The sequence below is a fragment of the Panulirus ornatus genome, chromosome 19 (genome assembly GCF_036320965.1).
Source record: "Panulirus ornatus isolate Po-2019 chromosome 19, ASM3632096v1, whole genome shotgun sequence".
Classification (NCBI taxonomy): Eukaryota; Metazoa; Arthropoda; class Malacostraca; order Decapoda; family Palinuridae; genus Panulirus; species Panulirus ornatus.
In genome coordinates, this window is record NC_092242.1 from 4,181,367 (window position 1) to 4,196,864 (window position 15,498).

The window sequence follows — 15,498 nt, forward strand, 5'->3', positions numbered from 1 at the left end:
GGTGAGTGTTCAGATTACAGAGGTATAAGTTTGTTGAGTATTCCTGGGAAATTATTTGGGAGGTTATTGATTGAGAGGGTGAAGGCATGTACAGAGCATCAGATTGGGGAAGAGCAGTGTGGTTTCAGAAGTGGGAGACCAAATTGGAGGTGGAAAGATGGAGTGAAAAAGATTTTGAGTGATCGGGGCCTGAACATGCAGGAGGGTGAAAGGCGTGCAAGGAATAGAGTGAAATGGAACGATGTGGTATACCGGGGTCGACGTGCTGTCAGTGGATTGAATCAGGGCATGTGAAGCGTCTGGGGTAAACCATGGAAAGTTCTGTGGGGCCTGGATGTGGAAAGGGAGCTGTGGTTTCGGGCATTATTACATGACAGCTAGAGACTGAGTGTGAACGAATGGGGCCTTTATTGTCTTTTCCTAGCGCTACCTCGCACACATGAGGGGGGAGGGGGATGTTATTCCATGTGTGGCGAGGTGGTGATGGGAAAAAAATAAGGGCAGACAGTATGAATTATGTACATGTGTATATATGTATATGTCTGTGTGTGTATATATATGTGTACATTGAGATGTATAGGTATGTATATTTGCGTGTGTGGACGTGTATGTATATACATTTGTATAGGGAGGGGTTGGGCCATTTCTTTTGTCTGTTTCCTTGTGCTACCTCGCAAACGTGGGAGACAGCGACAAAGCAAAATAATAAAAAAAATAAAATATATATATATATATATATATATATATATATATATATATAGGTTATTAGGTACAGTAGGGTTGAGGGTCAAGTCAATTGGGAGGTGAGTTTGAATGGAGAAAAACTGAGGAAGTGAAGTGATTTAGATATCTGGGAGTGGATCTGGCAGCGGATGGAACCATGGAAGCAGAAGTGGATCATAGGGTGGGGGAGGGGGCGAAAATTCTGGGGGCCTTGAAGAATGTGTGGAAGTCGAGAACATTATCTCGGAAAGCAAAAATGGGTATGTATGAAGGAATAGTGGTTCCAACAATGTTGTATGGTTGCGAGGCGTGGGCTATGGATAGAGTTGTGCGCAGGAGGATGGATGTGCTGGAAATGAGATGTTTGAGGACAATGTGTGGTGTGAGGTGGTTTGATCGAGTGAGTAATGTAAGGGTAAGAGAGATGTGTGGAAATAAAAAGAGCGTGGTTGAGAGAGCAGAAGAGGTTGTTTTGAAGTGGTTTGGGCACATGGAGAGGATGAGTGAGGAAAGATTGACCAAGAGGATATATATGTCGGAGGTGGAGGGAACAAGGAGAAGAGGGAGACCAAATTGGAGGTGGAAAGATGGAGTGAAAAAGATTTTGTGTGATCGGGGCCTGAACATGCAGGAGGGTGAAAGGAGGGCAAGGAATAGAGTGAATTGGAGCGATGTGGTATACCGGGGTTGACGTGCTGTCAGTGGATTGAATCAAGGCATGTGAAGCGTCTGGGGTAAGCCATGGAAAGCTGTGTAGGTATGTATATTTGCGTGTGTGGACGTATGTATATACATGTGTATGGGGGGGTTGGGCCATTTCTTTCGTCTGTTTCCTTGCGCTACCTCGCAAACGCGGGAGACAGCGACAAAGTATAATAAATAAAAATAAATATATATATATATATCGCCAATGCGGAAGATGGTGGTTAAACATGATAAATTGAAATGATTATTTGTTTTATTTATCATACTTAGTTGCCATCTCCCGCATTGGCGAGGTAGCACAAGGAAACAGACGAAAGAATGTCCCGACCCTCCCACATACACATGTATATACATAAACACCCACACACGCACATATACATACCTATACATTTCAGAGTAAATGTGAATAAGAACAAGGTTATTAGGTACAGTAGGGTTGAGGGTCAAGTCAATTAGGAGGTAAGTTTGAATGGAGAAAAACTGGAGGAAGTAAAGTGTTTTAGATATCTGGGAGTGGATCTGGCAGCGGATGGAACCATGGAAGCGGAAGTGAATCATAGGGTGGGGGAGGGGGCGAAAATTCTGGGAGCATTGAAGAATGTTTGGAAGTCGAGAACATTATCTTGGAAAGCAAAAATGGGTATGTTTGAAGGAATAGTGGTTCCAACAATGTTGTATGGTTGCGAGGCGTAGGCTATCGATAGAGTTGTGCGGAAGAGGGTGGGTGTGCTGGAAATAAGATGTTTGTGGACAATATGTGGTATGAGGTGGTTTGATCGAGTAAGTAATGTAAGGGTAAGAGAGATGTGTGGAAATAAAAAGAGTGTGGTTGAGAGAGCAGAAGAGAGTGTTTTGAAATGGTTTGGTCACATGGAGAAAATGAGTGAGGAAAGATTGACCAAGAGGATATATGTGTCAGAGGTGGAGGGAACGAGGAGAAGTGGGAGACCAAATTTTAGGTGGAAAGATGGAGTGAAAAAGATTTTGAGTGATCGGGGCCTGAACATCCAGGAGGGTGAAAGGCGTGCAAGGAATAGAGTAAATTGGAACGATGTGATATACTGGGGTCGACGTGCTGTCAATGGATTGAACCAGGGCATGTGAAGCGTCTGGGGTAAACCATGGAAAGTTCTGTGGGGCCTGGATGTGGAAATCGAGCTGTGGTTTCGGGCATTATTACATGGCAGCTAGAGACTGAGTGTGAACAAATGGGGCCTTTGGTGTCTTTTCCTAGTGCTGCCTCGCACACATGAGGGGGAGGGGGATGTTATTCCATGTGTGGCGAGGTGGTGATGGGAAAAAAATAAGGGCAGACAGTATGAATTATGTACATGTGTATATATGTATATGTCTGTGTGTGTATATATATGTGTACATTGAGATGTATAGGTATGTATATTTGCGTGTGTGGACGTGTATGTATATACATTTGTATAGGGAGGGGTTGGGCCATTTCTTTTGTCTGTTTCCTTGTGCTACCTCGCAAACGTGGGAGACAGCGACAAAGCAAAATAATAAAAAAAATAAAATATATATATATATATATATATATATAATATATATATATATATATATATATAATATATATATATATATATATATATAGGTTATTAGGTACAGTAGGGTTGAGGGTCAAGTCAATTGGGAGGTGAGTTTGAATGGAGAAAAACTGGAGGAAGTGAAGTGATTTAGATATCTGGGAGTGGATCTGGCAGCGGATGGAACCATGGAAGCAGAAGTGGATCATAGGGTGGGGGAGGGGGCGAAAATTCTGGGGGCCTTGAAGAATGTGTGGAAGTCGAGAACATTATCTCGGAAAGCAAAAATGGGTATGTATGAAGGAATAGTGGTTCCAACAATGTTGTATGGTTGCGAGGCGTGGGCTATGGATAGAGTTGTGCGCAGGAGGATGGATGTGCTGGAAATGAGATGTTTGAGGACAATGTGTGGTGTGAGGTGGTTTGATCGAGTGAGTAATGTAAGGGTAAGAGAGATGTGTGGAAATAAAAAGAGCGTGGTTGAGAGAGCAGAAGAGGGTGTTTTGAAGTGGTTTGGGCACATGGAGAGGATGAGTGAGGAAAGATTGACCAAGAGGATATATATGTCGGAGGTGGAGGGAACAAGGAGAAGAGGGAGACCAAATTGGAGGTGGAAAGATGGAGTGAAAAAGATTTTGTGTGATCGGGGCCTGAACATGCAGGAGGGTGAAAGGAGGGCAAGGAATAGAGTGAATTGGAGCGATGTGGTATACCGGGGTTGACGTGCTGTCAGTGGATTGAATCAAGGCATGTGAAGCGTCTGGGGTAAGCCATGGAAAGCTGTGTAGGTATGTATATTTGCGTGTGTGGACGTATGTATATACATGTGTATGGGGGGGTTGGGCCATTTCTTTCGTCTGTTTCCTTGCGCTACCTCGCAAACGCGGGAGACAGCGACAAAGTATGATAAATAAAAATAAATATATATATATATATCGCCAATGCGGAAGATGGTGGTTAAACATGATAAATTGAAATGATTATTTGTTTTATTTATCATACTTAGTTGCCATCTCCCGCATTGGCGAGGTAGCACAAGGAAACAGACGAAAGAATGTCCCGACCCTCCCACATACACATGTATATACATAAACACCCACACACGCACATATACATACCTATACATTTCAGAGTAAATGTGAATAAGAACAAGGTTATTAGGTACAGTAGGGTTGAGGGTCAAGTCAATTAGGAGGTAAGTTTGAATGGAGAAAAACTGGATGAAGTAAAGTGTTTTAGATATCTGGGAGTGGATCTGGCAGCGGATGGAACCATGGAAGCGGAAGTGAATCATAGGGTGGGGGAGGGGGCGAAAATTCTGGGAGCATTGAAGAATGTTTGGAAGTCGAGAACATTATCTTGGAAAGCAAAAATGGGTATGTTTGAAGGAATAGTGGTTCCAACAATGTTGTATGGTTGCGAGGCGTAGGCTATCGATAGAGTTGTGCGGAAGAGGGTGGGTGTGCTGGAAATAAGATGTTTGTGGACAATATGTGGTATGAGGTGGTTTGATCGAGTAAGTAATGTAAGGGTAAGAGAGATGTGTGGAAATAAAAAGAGTGTGGTTGAGAGAGCAGAAGAGAGTGTTTTGAAATGGTTTGGTCACATGGAGAAAATGAGTGAGGAAAGATTGACCAAGAGGATATATGTGTCAGAGGTGGAGGGAACGAGGAGAAGTGGGAGACCAAATTTTAGGTGGAAAGATGGAGTGAAAAAGATTTTGAGTGATCGGGGCCTGAACATCCAGGAGGGTGAAAGGCGTGCAAGGAATAGAGTGAATTGGAACGATGTGATATACTGGGGTCGACGTGCTGTCAATGGATTGAACCAGGGCATGTGAAGCGTCTGGGGTAAACCATGGAAAGTTCTGTGGGGCCTGGATGTGGAAATCGAGCTGTGGTTTCGGGCATTATTACATGGCAGCTAGAGACTGAGTGTGAACAAATGGGGCCTTTGGTGTCTTTTCCTAGTGCTGCCTCGCACACATGAGGGGGAGGGGGATGTTATTCCATGTGTGGCGGGGTGGCGATGGGAACAAAAATAAAGGCAGACAGTATGAATTATGTACATGTGTATATATATATATGTCTGTGTGTGTATATATATGTGTACATTGAGATGTATAGGTATGCATATTTGCGTGTGTGGACTTGTATGTATATACATGTGTGTGTGGGCGGATTGGGCCATTCTTTCGTCTGTTTCCTTGCGCTACCTCGCTAACGCGGGAGACAGCGACAAAGCAAAATAGATATACATAAATACATTTCATCCTATACATACATATACATACACAGACATATACATATATACACATGTACATATTCATACTTGCTGCCTTCATCCATTCCCGTTGCCATCCTGCCACACATGAAATGTAACTTGCTGATGTAATTTCTAGTAGTTTCATATTCTGAGTACTAAGATTTAATAGGTAATGAATCACATTTTTTAGCAAGAATAGGTATAGGGTTCCTGTTTTATTTTTTGTTGACAGGAAATCTGCTATATTCATTATGTAACTTTGTATGTTTGTATATGCTTTGAAAGCCCAATTACCTCAATAGTATGGTTCCAGAACCTTCTTGGGTTATTAAAACATTGGTGAATTAAAAGCACTTAATTTGAAACCCAAAGGCAGTGGTTTTCACCTGCTATGACTGTGACTGAATTTGAAAGTGTGTGAAAGGAGAAAGTTTGGAGTGAATGTGAATAAAAGCAAGATTATTAGGTTCATCGGGGTTGAAGGACAGGTTAGTTGGGGTGTGAGTTTAAATGGAGAAAAATTGGAGGAAGTGAAGTGTTTTATACATCTGGTAGTGTACATAACAGGGAATGGAACCATGGAAGCAGAAATGAGTCATAGGGTGGGGTAGAAGTGTGGAGCAGAATTTTATACATCTGGTAGTGTACATAACAGGGAATGGAACCATGGAAGCGAAAATGAGTCATATTGTGGTGTAGAAGTTTGGAGCAGAATAGCAGTGTGCCCAAGACTGAATCCTAGAGACAGAAGAACTACTAGAAAAAAAGGATGATAACCACACTTCATCTCTGATATTGCTTTCATGAATAACCAATGCTAATCACCTTACTGCTGTCACTACCATTTTATGCTGATGTTTACTGTGAGTGGTACTACTAGATGTAATTATCATGACCATATGACAGCATAATATTTGATTTAAAAAACTACCTTGTTGGAAGTGAAGTGTTTTATATATCTGGTAGTGTACATGACAGTGAATGGAACCATGGAAGCAGAAATGAGTCATAGGATAGGGTAGAAGTGTGGGGGAGCAAAATAGCAGTTTGCCCAAGACTGAATCCTAGAGACAAAAGAACTGCTAGAAAAAAAGGGTGATTTCAATTCATGTTTGATATTGCTTTCATGAGTCACCATTGCTAATCACCTTACTGCTGTCACTACCATTTTATGCTGATGTTTACAACAAATGGTACTAATAGATGTAATTTTCATGTCCATATAACACATGATATTTGATTTAAAAAAAAAAACTACTTTGCAGGCTGCTTTAGTTGGTGAGGTAATGTACTGTACTGTGATTTTGAGTGAAGTTCCTATTGTATGTGCTGTAGAGAAGCCATCAGGATTGTGGGTCATCCAAGACATAACCCTCAAACGTCCCCATGGATCATCAGCTGGTATATTATTGCGTAATGCAGATGAGGGCATGCAGGTAAGTTATTTCTTTATGTTTTTGAGCCCTATATGCTTTGTGTGATGTACAGTGGATTGGCTAAAGCAGAACCCACTCCAAACTTTTACTTTCCAGTGATTCCTACTTTAAGCCGCATATATTACACACATATATACACTCCTACATGAAAAAGAGCTGGAGTTCAAGAAATGAGTTAGGGTAAACAAGCCTGATAATGATGGAGTAGTGGAAGGAAATCTTGATTAGGTTAGCTAGGTTCTTCTGCAATGTCAGGTGCTTTTTTTTATGTGAGCTGAGATGGCAGAGGCAGCTGAGGCCCTAATTAAGGCCATCCCGTTAATGCTATATATGCAGTATGTATACCCTTGCCTGAGCCAGGGTGGATCAAGAGTTAGGTTGACTGTGGACTGACTGCCACAACCAGGATTCGAACCTATACACTCGACCCTGGGCAGCCCGTGAATGCGTCACTGTCAGGAACACTAACCACGACATCATGGGGGTCCACATATGGTCTTTAACACATGTTAGTAAGGTTCTTACCTAATGCATGAATTAATAATCTTCAAATAAGAAAGATATGAGAAAATATCTAAAGGGCATAAAAAATTGATACATTGAATTATATTTTTCATATATTTTTTCCATCCAATTCTCTTGAAAATATTAATGCCTAATGCACAAATGACCATTTTTTCACATATTTAAGAAATATAAGAAAAATGAGTTAATGCAGCTGGTGTATGACAAAACCCCAAAATGTGCCAAAATTAGCAGAAATATACCAGAATACTAAATTGTATGAATGTATGCCAATTCATGTTAAAGTGAGCTACTAAAACAAATTTTTATGTACTGTAAGAAAAGATCTGCAGCTGATCAAAGAAAAATCTGAGTTATTTTGCCCTAGTTCTCTCAACAGATGGGTCTCTAAAGCACCTAGATTGATTGAAGTACCAGAATGATAAAGTTAATGAGAGAATCATTTCTCTTTTTCTGAAATGAAAGAACATCAAATAAGAATAATAGAGCAATCAAGAAACAAATGATATACTCCTCAGCTCATCCATGATGGATAACCTGCAGGAGTGCACTCCCACTACACAAGTATTTGTAAGATATCTTACCAGTACACTTCCACAATAAATTATTTATTTCTCCCATGGTAAGATTAGGATTTCGTTATTTTCATTGGTTGTTTTATTATTCTTGTATGATGCTCTTTCATTTCATTATTGAAAAATAATTTTTTCACTTTAGTACTTCGATAGTTAGGATGATTTCAGTGTTTTGGAATCCGATCTGATGAGAGCCGTTTGGCAAAATGATTATGTTCTTTCTTTGCTTGTCAAGGAATTTTTCTTTTTTAACATCAGACGTTGTTTTGCTAGCTCACTTGAACAAAAATTAGGCAATTTGGATGGCATACACTGTGTTATTCTGGTATACTTCCTGTTTTTCAAAGTTTGTCTTACCATGGAGATGGATTCCTTCCCTAAGTCCTTCCCTACTTTAATTCAACATATAATGAATAAAATGATATGGTAAATTGGATTTTTCATATATTTTTTCTGCATTTTTTTTTTTCAGTAAGTTATTACCTGATGTAAGAATTGAGAATCATCTACACATTTCTCTTCATTAGGTTCTTGCCTAATGAATGAATTCAGTATTTGTCTACTTATTTGAAATATTTTAAAGAAAATAGATGAAATGAATGGAAGTATTACTGAGCATTAGTGATATTTCATTTAGACATTCAACATGTAACTGATAAGATGACAGCTGGAAACAGCGATTAAATATAAGGATAATTCTTAAATAGTCTTCAGTCTTAAACAGTTTTCAGGTGAGTGACAGCTGTGTTGCCTTTCACTTTGGTAATTTCTCTTCCATAGAAAGTCATCCATTTCTTTTCTGATTTATTTTTTCCACATGAATTTGAGAGTTTTGCACATAGTTTTACATTAATGGGAGTAATTTAGGTAAGAGTGAAAGAGGTAAATCAAATTAAATCAGAATTGGTAGATCAAATAAGAAATGCATGAAACTGATGTACAGCATTGGTTTGCACAGACTAGCATGTCCACATCTCCATGGAAATGCGCTGTTAACCTCTTAACAGGTATGAATCCTACTTACACCCTTCCATAGCCCTAAATGATTAATCTTTCCCATCCACTCAGCAAAACACCAACAATTCTAGGGATCATTTACAAAAACAAGTATTGATTGCTTTATAGGTATAAACAGCAATCTCATATGCAGTAGTACTCATTAATGAATAGAAATTTCCTCTCTTTTCTCTAAGGAAGTCATCCTAAATCTTTTATGTTAAACATTTATTTTTTTGCATTTATCATCTTGTTTGAAATTGGATGAAAATACATATAAGGTACTAATGGGTATGTATATTCATCACTCTCTTTGATCACCATAGATGGTAGAGTCGGTGCAGCAGAATTCTCCAGCCCATGCAGCTGGGCTTCGCAAAAATGATGTACTCTTAGCTGTTAATGGAACATACTTGAACTCTGGCCAGCAAGCTGCAAAGTTATTCTCAACTAGCAACATTAATGGTGACAGTAATAGCATCACCCTGAGAGTAAAACGTCTCATTCAGCCTGAGCCCAAGAAGGTCAGTCATAGTTATTTATTTCCTCTCGGTTGTATTATTCTTATGGTATATTGAAAAAAGTAACGTAAGGGTAAGAGAGATGTGTGGAAATAAAAAGAGCGTGGTTGAGAGAGCAGAAGAGGGTGTTTTGAAATGGTTTGGGCACATGGAGAGAATGAGTGAGGAAAGATTGACCAAGAGGATATATGTGTCGGAGGTGGAGGGAACGAGGAGAAGAGGGAGACCAAATTGGAGGTGGAAAGATGGAGTGAAAAGGATTTTGTGTGATCGGGGCCTGAACATGCAGGAGGGTGAAAGGAGGGCAAGGAATAGAGTGAAGTGGAGCGATGTGGTATACAGGGGTTGACGTGCTGTCAGTGGATTGAATCAAGGCATGTGAAACGTCCGGGGTAAACCATGGAAAGCTGTGTAGGTGTGTATATTTGCGTGTGTGGACGTGTGTATGTACATGTGTATGGGGGGGGGTTGGGCCATTTCTTTCGTCTGTTTCCTTGCGCTACCTCGCAAACGCGGGAGACAGCGACAAAGTATAAAAAAAAAAAAAAAAAAAAATATTGAAAAAAGTACAGTACAGACAGTATCAGATTCAATGATTGATGGAAGTGCAAATAAGGGGAATGTAAATAATTTAAGAGATTTTAATGTTCTAATGATAGGAAGGAGCATGAGAAATAGGGCTCTGTAAGTGTGAAGCTCACTCTCTCTATGTCTGAATGTGGAATCACATTCATTCAAGCACTCATATATGATCCAAGAGTGCATATAAATGGTCAACAAGATGGTCAAGGGGATATTTAAGATTTTCAGTTGAACCCAAGTTAGAGTATGCATTCCCAATACAGCCTTCTCTTTTGAGGAAACATACAAGAGGTGAAAGGTATACAGAAAAGTAGTGCTAACATATATTGATGATGTGTTTGATATGTGAAAAGTGGGATGTGGGATTATGAGAAATGGAAGTGAGCAGTGGGGTTAGGAATTTAAGGCATTTCCGAAAGAGAAAAGAGAAGTATGAAGACAATATGTTCAAGGAATGAGTGCAAGTGATTGAGAGGAGTACAAGAAAAAGTAGCAGGAGGTCAAGAGAAAAGTGTAAGAACTGGAAATAGCAAATGAGAGATGGGATGAGAAAGTATTGTTGAACATTCATGAGAATTAAAGAAATGTATTGGAACAAGAGGAGCAATGAGAATGAAAATGAGGGAAGGTGAGGGAGAAATGGTAACAGGCAAAGTTGAGGTGATAAAGAGAGAATTAGTAACTCTGAAGGGCATTTTAATGTTTCAGATGAAAGGTTGCTGGATGTGGTTTGTTTTGGAAGGGGTGATTTGCAGAGGGAAAAAGTCCTTGTGAAGTTATGGTGAAAATAGAGATGGTAGTGAAAGCTTTAAAGTGAAATGTGGCCAAGCCATAGTAGTGAGTGGCATTGCAATTATTTTTTTCAAGAAAGGGAGTGACAGTATTAGTCAGGTTGCTATACTTTTGTTGGCCAGTGGTGAGGTACCTGAGGGTTGTTAGAATGTAAGTATAGTGCCCTTATGTAAAGGTAAAGGGGACAATCGTAAATGCTTGAATTACAGAGGTATAAGTCTGTTAAGTCTCCCTATGAAAGTGAATGTGAGAATAGTGATTGAATGGGTGGTGGCAGGCACAGAACATATAAATGGCAAGGAGTAGTGTAGCTTGATTAGAGATAGATGTGTGGTTCAGGTCTTTTCTGTGAATCTGTACGAGAAGTACTTAGGCAGAGAGAGTGAAGTGTATGTGGCATTTGTGGATCTGAAGCAAGCTGTGGTAGGATTGACAGATATATGCTTAGGAATATATGAATGTATGGGGTAAATGAAAGGTACAAATTGCAAGGAAGACTTCATATCAGGAGAGTATGCCATATGTGCAAATATGATGGAAGATGAATGATTCCCACTGAAGATAGATTTACATCAAGGATATGTGATGTTACTGTGATTGTTTAACCCTTTTACTGTGGCAGGCCTAAAACATAGCCTCCCTTTCCTGTGTGAGGGGAAAATCACAAAACTATATCTCTGCAAGTTGTCATCCAGTTGTTAATTATGCAATTAGATAGAATGGGTGTAGGCAGCAGGATAGCACTGCTAGGCATATGAATATGCTGTGGTTTTTTAACAGATGATTTTTACTTGCTTGCATTACACAAATACAATAGCATACATTTCTGTTTGTATTAACACAGTGTATTTTTTGGCTAAGAAATACTTTGGATAAAAAATTTTTATGGTATTATTATCTTTACTTACCAGCTGATGCATTATACATGACAAGTAGAGACTGAGTGTGAACAAATGTGGCCTTTGTTGTCTTTTCCTAGTGCTACCTCCCACGCATGCTGGGGGAGGGGGTTGACATTTTCATGTGTGGCGGGGTGGTGACGAGAATGAATAAAAGCAGCAAGTATGAATTATGTACATGTGTATATATGTATATGTCTGTGTATGTATATATATATATATATATATATATATATATATATATATATATATATATATATATATATATATATATATATATGATGATACAGCGCTGGTGGCTGATTCATGTGAGAAACTGCAGAAGCTGGTGACTGAGTTTGGTAAAGTGTGTGGAAGAAGAAAGTTAAGAGTGAATGTGAATAAGAGCAAGGTTATTAGGTACAGTAGGGTTGAGGGTCAAGTCAATTGGGAGGTGAGTTTGAATGGAGAAAAACTGGAGGAAGTGAAGTGTTTTAGATATCTGGGAGTGGATCTGTCAGCGGATGAAACCATGGAAGCGGAAGTGGATCATAGGGTGGGGGAGGGGGCGAAAATTTTGGGAGCCTTGAAAAATGTGTGGAAGTCGAGAACATTATCTCGGAAAGCAAAAATGGGTATGTTTGAAGGAATAGTGGTTCCTACAATGTTGTACGGTTGCGAGGCGTGGGCTGTGGATGGAGTTGTGCGCAGGAGGATGGATGTGCTGGAAATGAGATGTTTGAGGACAATGTGTGGTGTGAGGTGGTTTGATCGAGTAAGTAACGTAAGGGTAAGAGAGATGTGTGGAAATAAAAAGAGCGTGGTTGAGAGAGCAGAAGAGGGTGTTTTGAAATGGTTTGGGCACATGGAGAGAATGAGTGAGGAAAGATTGACCAAGAGGATATATGTGTCGGAGGTGGAGGGAACGAGGAGAAGAGGGAGACCAAATTGGAGGTGGAAAGATGGAGTGAAAAAGATTTTGTGTGATCGGGGCCTGAACATGCAGGAGGGTGTAAGGAGGGCAAGGAATAGAGTGAATTGGAGCGATGTGGTATACAGGGGTTGACGTGCTGTCAGTGGAGTGAATCAAGGCATGTGAAGCGTCTGGGGTAAACCATGGAAAGCTGTGTAGGTATGTATATTTGCGTGTGTGGACGTGTGTATGTACATGTGTATGGGGAGGGGGGGGGGGGGTTGGGCCATTTCTTTCGTCTGTTTCCTTGCGCTACCTCGCAAACGCGGGAGACAGCGACAAAGTATAAAAAAAAAAAAATATATATATATATATATATATATATATATATATATATATATATATATATATTTTTTTTTTTTTTTTTTTTTCCAAACTTCGCCATCTCCCGCGTTAGCGAGGTAGCGTTAAGAACAGAGAACTGGGCCACTGAGGGAATATCCTCACCTGGCCCCCTTCTCTGTTCCTTCTTTTGGAAAATTAAAAAAAATTGAGAGGGGAGGATTTCCAGCCCCCCGCTCCCTCCCCTTTTAGTCGCCTTCTACGACACGCAGGGAATACGTGGGAAGTATTCTTTCTCCCCTATCCCCAGGGATATATATATGTATATGTTGAAATGTTTAGGTATGTATATGTGTGTGTGTGGACGTGTATGTATAAACATGTGTATGTGGGTGGGTTGGGCCTTTCTTTCATCTGTTTCCTTGCATTACCTTGCTGATGCGGCAGACAGCAACAAAGTATGATAAATATGAATAAATACTTACGGAAGCATACTTTGTACTTCAAATCTGTTACCATTCTTACTAGTAACGGAAGCATGCTTTGTATTTCAAATCTGTTATCATTCTTACTTGTACCCTTTACATGTTTAACTTATAGAAGATCTCAGTATTTACCTTGTTTTATCATTTTAATGATTTATTTATTGATTGAGTATTTCTGATTTGTATTAGTTTTTTTGTGTGTCTTAGAATCTCTTTATCCTGTTTGACTGTTCTGACTTTGATGATGGTATACCACAGAACTTTATCCAGATTTTGTATTCTAGAACCAAGCTAGTTGGCTGCTTTCTGTATATTACCTTCACCCTTATGTCCACTAATGATGCATTACCTTGTCTCTTCTTCCAAGTGACTTTTCATCTTTTCCTTGTCTTTTTTGTCTCACTTTTTTTGCTGATTACTTTTGTTTTCTCTCTACACATTCATTCCTTTTAAGATGTTTCATTCATCTCTCAATATGTTCTCTAGCTTGTCTAATGTATTTTAGACTTCATCCTTTGTAAGCACTGTTTTCATAGATTTAAGAGCTTGATTGGCATCAGTGTTATGTCATTATACTGATGCCTTTTGTATGTATGACTAACATCCAACTAACTTCCTCAGATGGTAGCTGAACAAAGAGCCATTGGTTCAGATGGTACTTCACCAGTTGTCGGGGAGGATACCTCAGGTAGACTCCATGTAGCCTCCAGTGGCCAGTCCAGTGTCGCACCTTGCACCACTAACAGTAGTCATAGTGGAGACAAGTCCTCTAGTGCCTGGGTAGACACCTCAAGTAGTGGTACCTCTGGTTGTGTCGGGGCCAGTGATGTTGGCATTGCTCGTGGTGGAGAGGGTGTGTCTTGTAGTAGTGTTATGGGTAGCAGTAGTCATGGTGGTGGCTGTAGAGCAGGTGGTAGTGAAGCAGGAACAACTGCCTCTTCTGTATGTGGTGGTGGTAGTAGTGATGCTGGTAGCAGTAGTCATGGTACTGGTGGTGGTAGTAAGGGTATTGATCATCCTGGTAACTCCTATGTTGGTAGTAGTGGTTCAGGACCCTCACTAGGTAGCACCAGTGGTGGCACAGATGATGATAGTGTGCCTGGAGGATCACGTGCTGTTAACCCCTCACACTTGCTTGCTGGTATAATGGGGACGTTCAACGGAGGCCGGCCAGCTAAACACCGCTCACTGCCAGGCTCACCTGTTCTGCAGCGGACCAGTAGGAATCGTATAAACTCAACACGTGATGGTAAACATGCACCCAGTCTTGTTTTTTAACAGCTCTTTTAACATTTTGCCTTGTGTGTTGGCATAATGTTTAGTTTCTTAATGTAGTAATTTTTTTTTAGTTAATATTGTGTAGTGAAGTTTTCCTTTTGTTTCCTGTAACTACAGTAGACAAGTAGCCAAAGTTAGTGATTATCTGTAGTGATCATTTCATAAAGTTGAGATTTAAAATATATATCATCACTTTGTTATATATTTTTCATAATATACACTAATTTAGGAAGGTTTTCACAGGTGATGTTAGTGGAAGTGGGAGATCAACACCAGATTCAAGTCACAACAGTAGTCCAGAACTCAAGCGGAAATTGTTGGACCTGCATACATTCCCTGCTGATTCCCGACCAATTTTATCCAATCAAGATAAATCTCCTGTAACTGTTGTTACTAGTAAAAGCCTACTCCGACCTTTAGCAGGGATTGGTCAAGATAAGTCGCCAGCATCAAGTTTTGCTAACCAAAGCTTTCCCGTGTCTCAACCTGTATATGAGAAGCCACCATCAAACCAAAGCAGCAAGGCAGGAACCCCCACCTCACCAGAAATATCAGTGCTTAATAATCCAGAAAGAAGAGGAATCAGAAGGCATATTGGAAAAAGCAGAACACACCTGAAGATCTTGCAAACACCCTTTGTTGATGGAAGTAGTGTAAGTCTATAATATTTTGAGTATCTGTCAAAGTACAAAAAAATCATTTTCATATAATTTTGTGTGTTGCATTTTAATGTGAAAGCTTCAAAAGCTCATTTCCTTATCTTCATATGCTCTTTTTTTAAGATATCGACTTTAGATAATAAATGTTTCTTTAAAAAGACTTAGGGTTTAGTCACTCATTATCACCCACTTTAACCCATAGATAACGGGAATCTTATATAGGTTTCTGACCAGGGCATGATGAGAGTTATAATGGTAGTACCAGCGCATCTCAGTAGCACTGTG

The 15,498-nt window shown here is 39.9% G+C and overlaps 1 protein-coding gene across 1 annotated transcript in view; it reads left to right on the plus strand.

Annotated features, from left to right (window-relative positions):
* Positions 1–15,498, plus strand: part of Pdzd8 (PDZ domain containing 8) — a 65,769-nt gene that overhangs the window by 11,497 nt on the left and 38,774 nt on the right. Inside the window, exons 7-10 of the mRNA XM_071674316.1 lie at positions 6,497–6,667; positions 9,090–9,287; positions 13,898–14,525; positions 14,798–15,213. Of these exons, the coding sequence (XP_071530417.1) occupies positions 6,497–6,667; positions 9,090–9,287; positions 13,898–14,525; positions 14,798–15,213 (1,413 nt within the window). The remainder of the gene's footprint in view (positions 1–6,496; positions 6,668–9,089; positions 9,288–13,897; positions 14,526–14,797; positions 15,214–15,498) is intronic.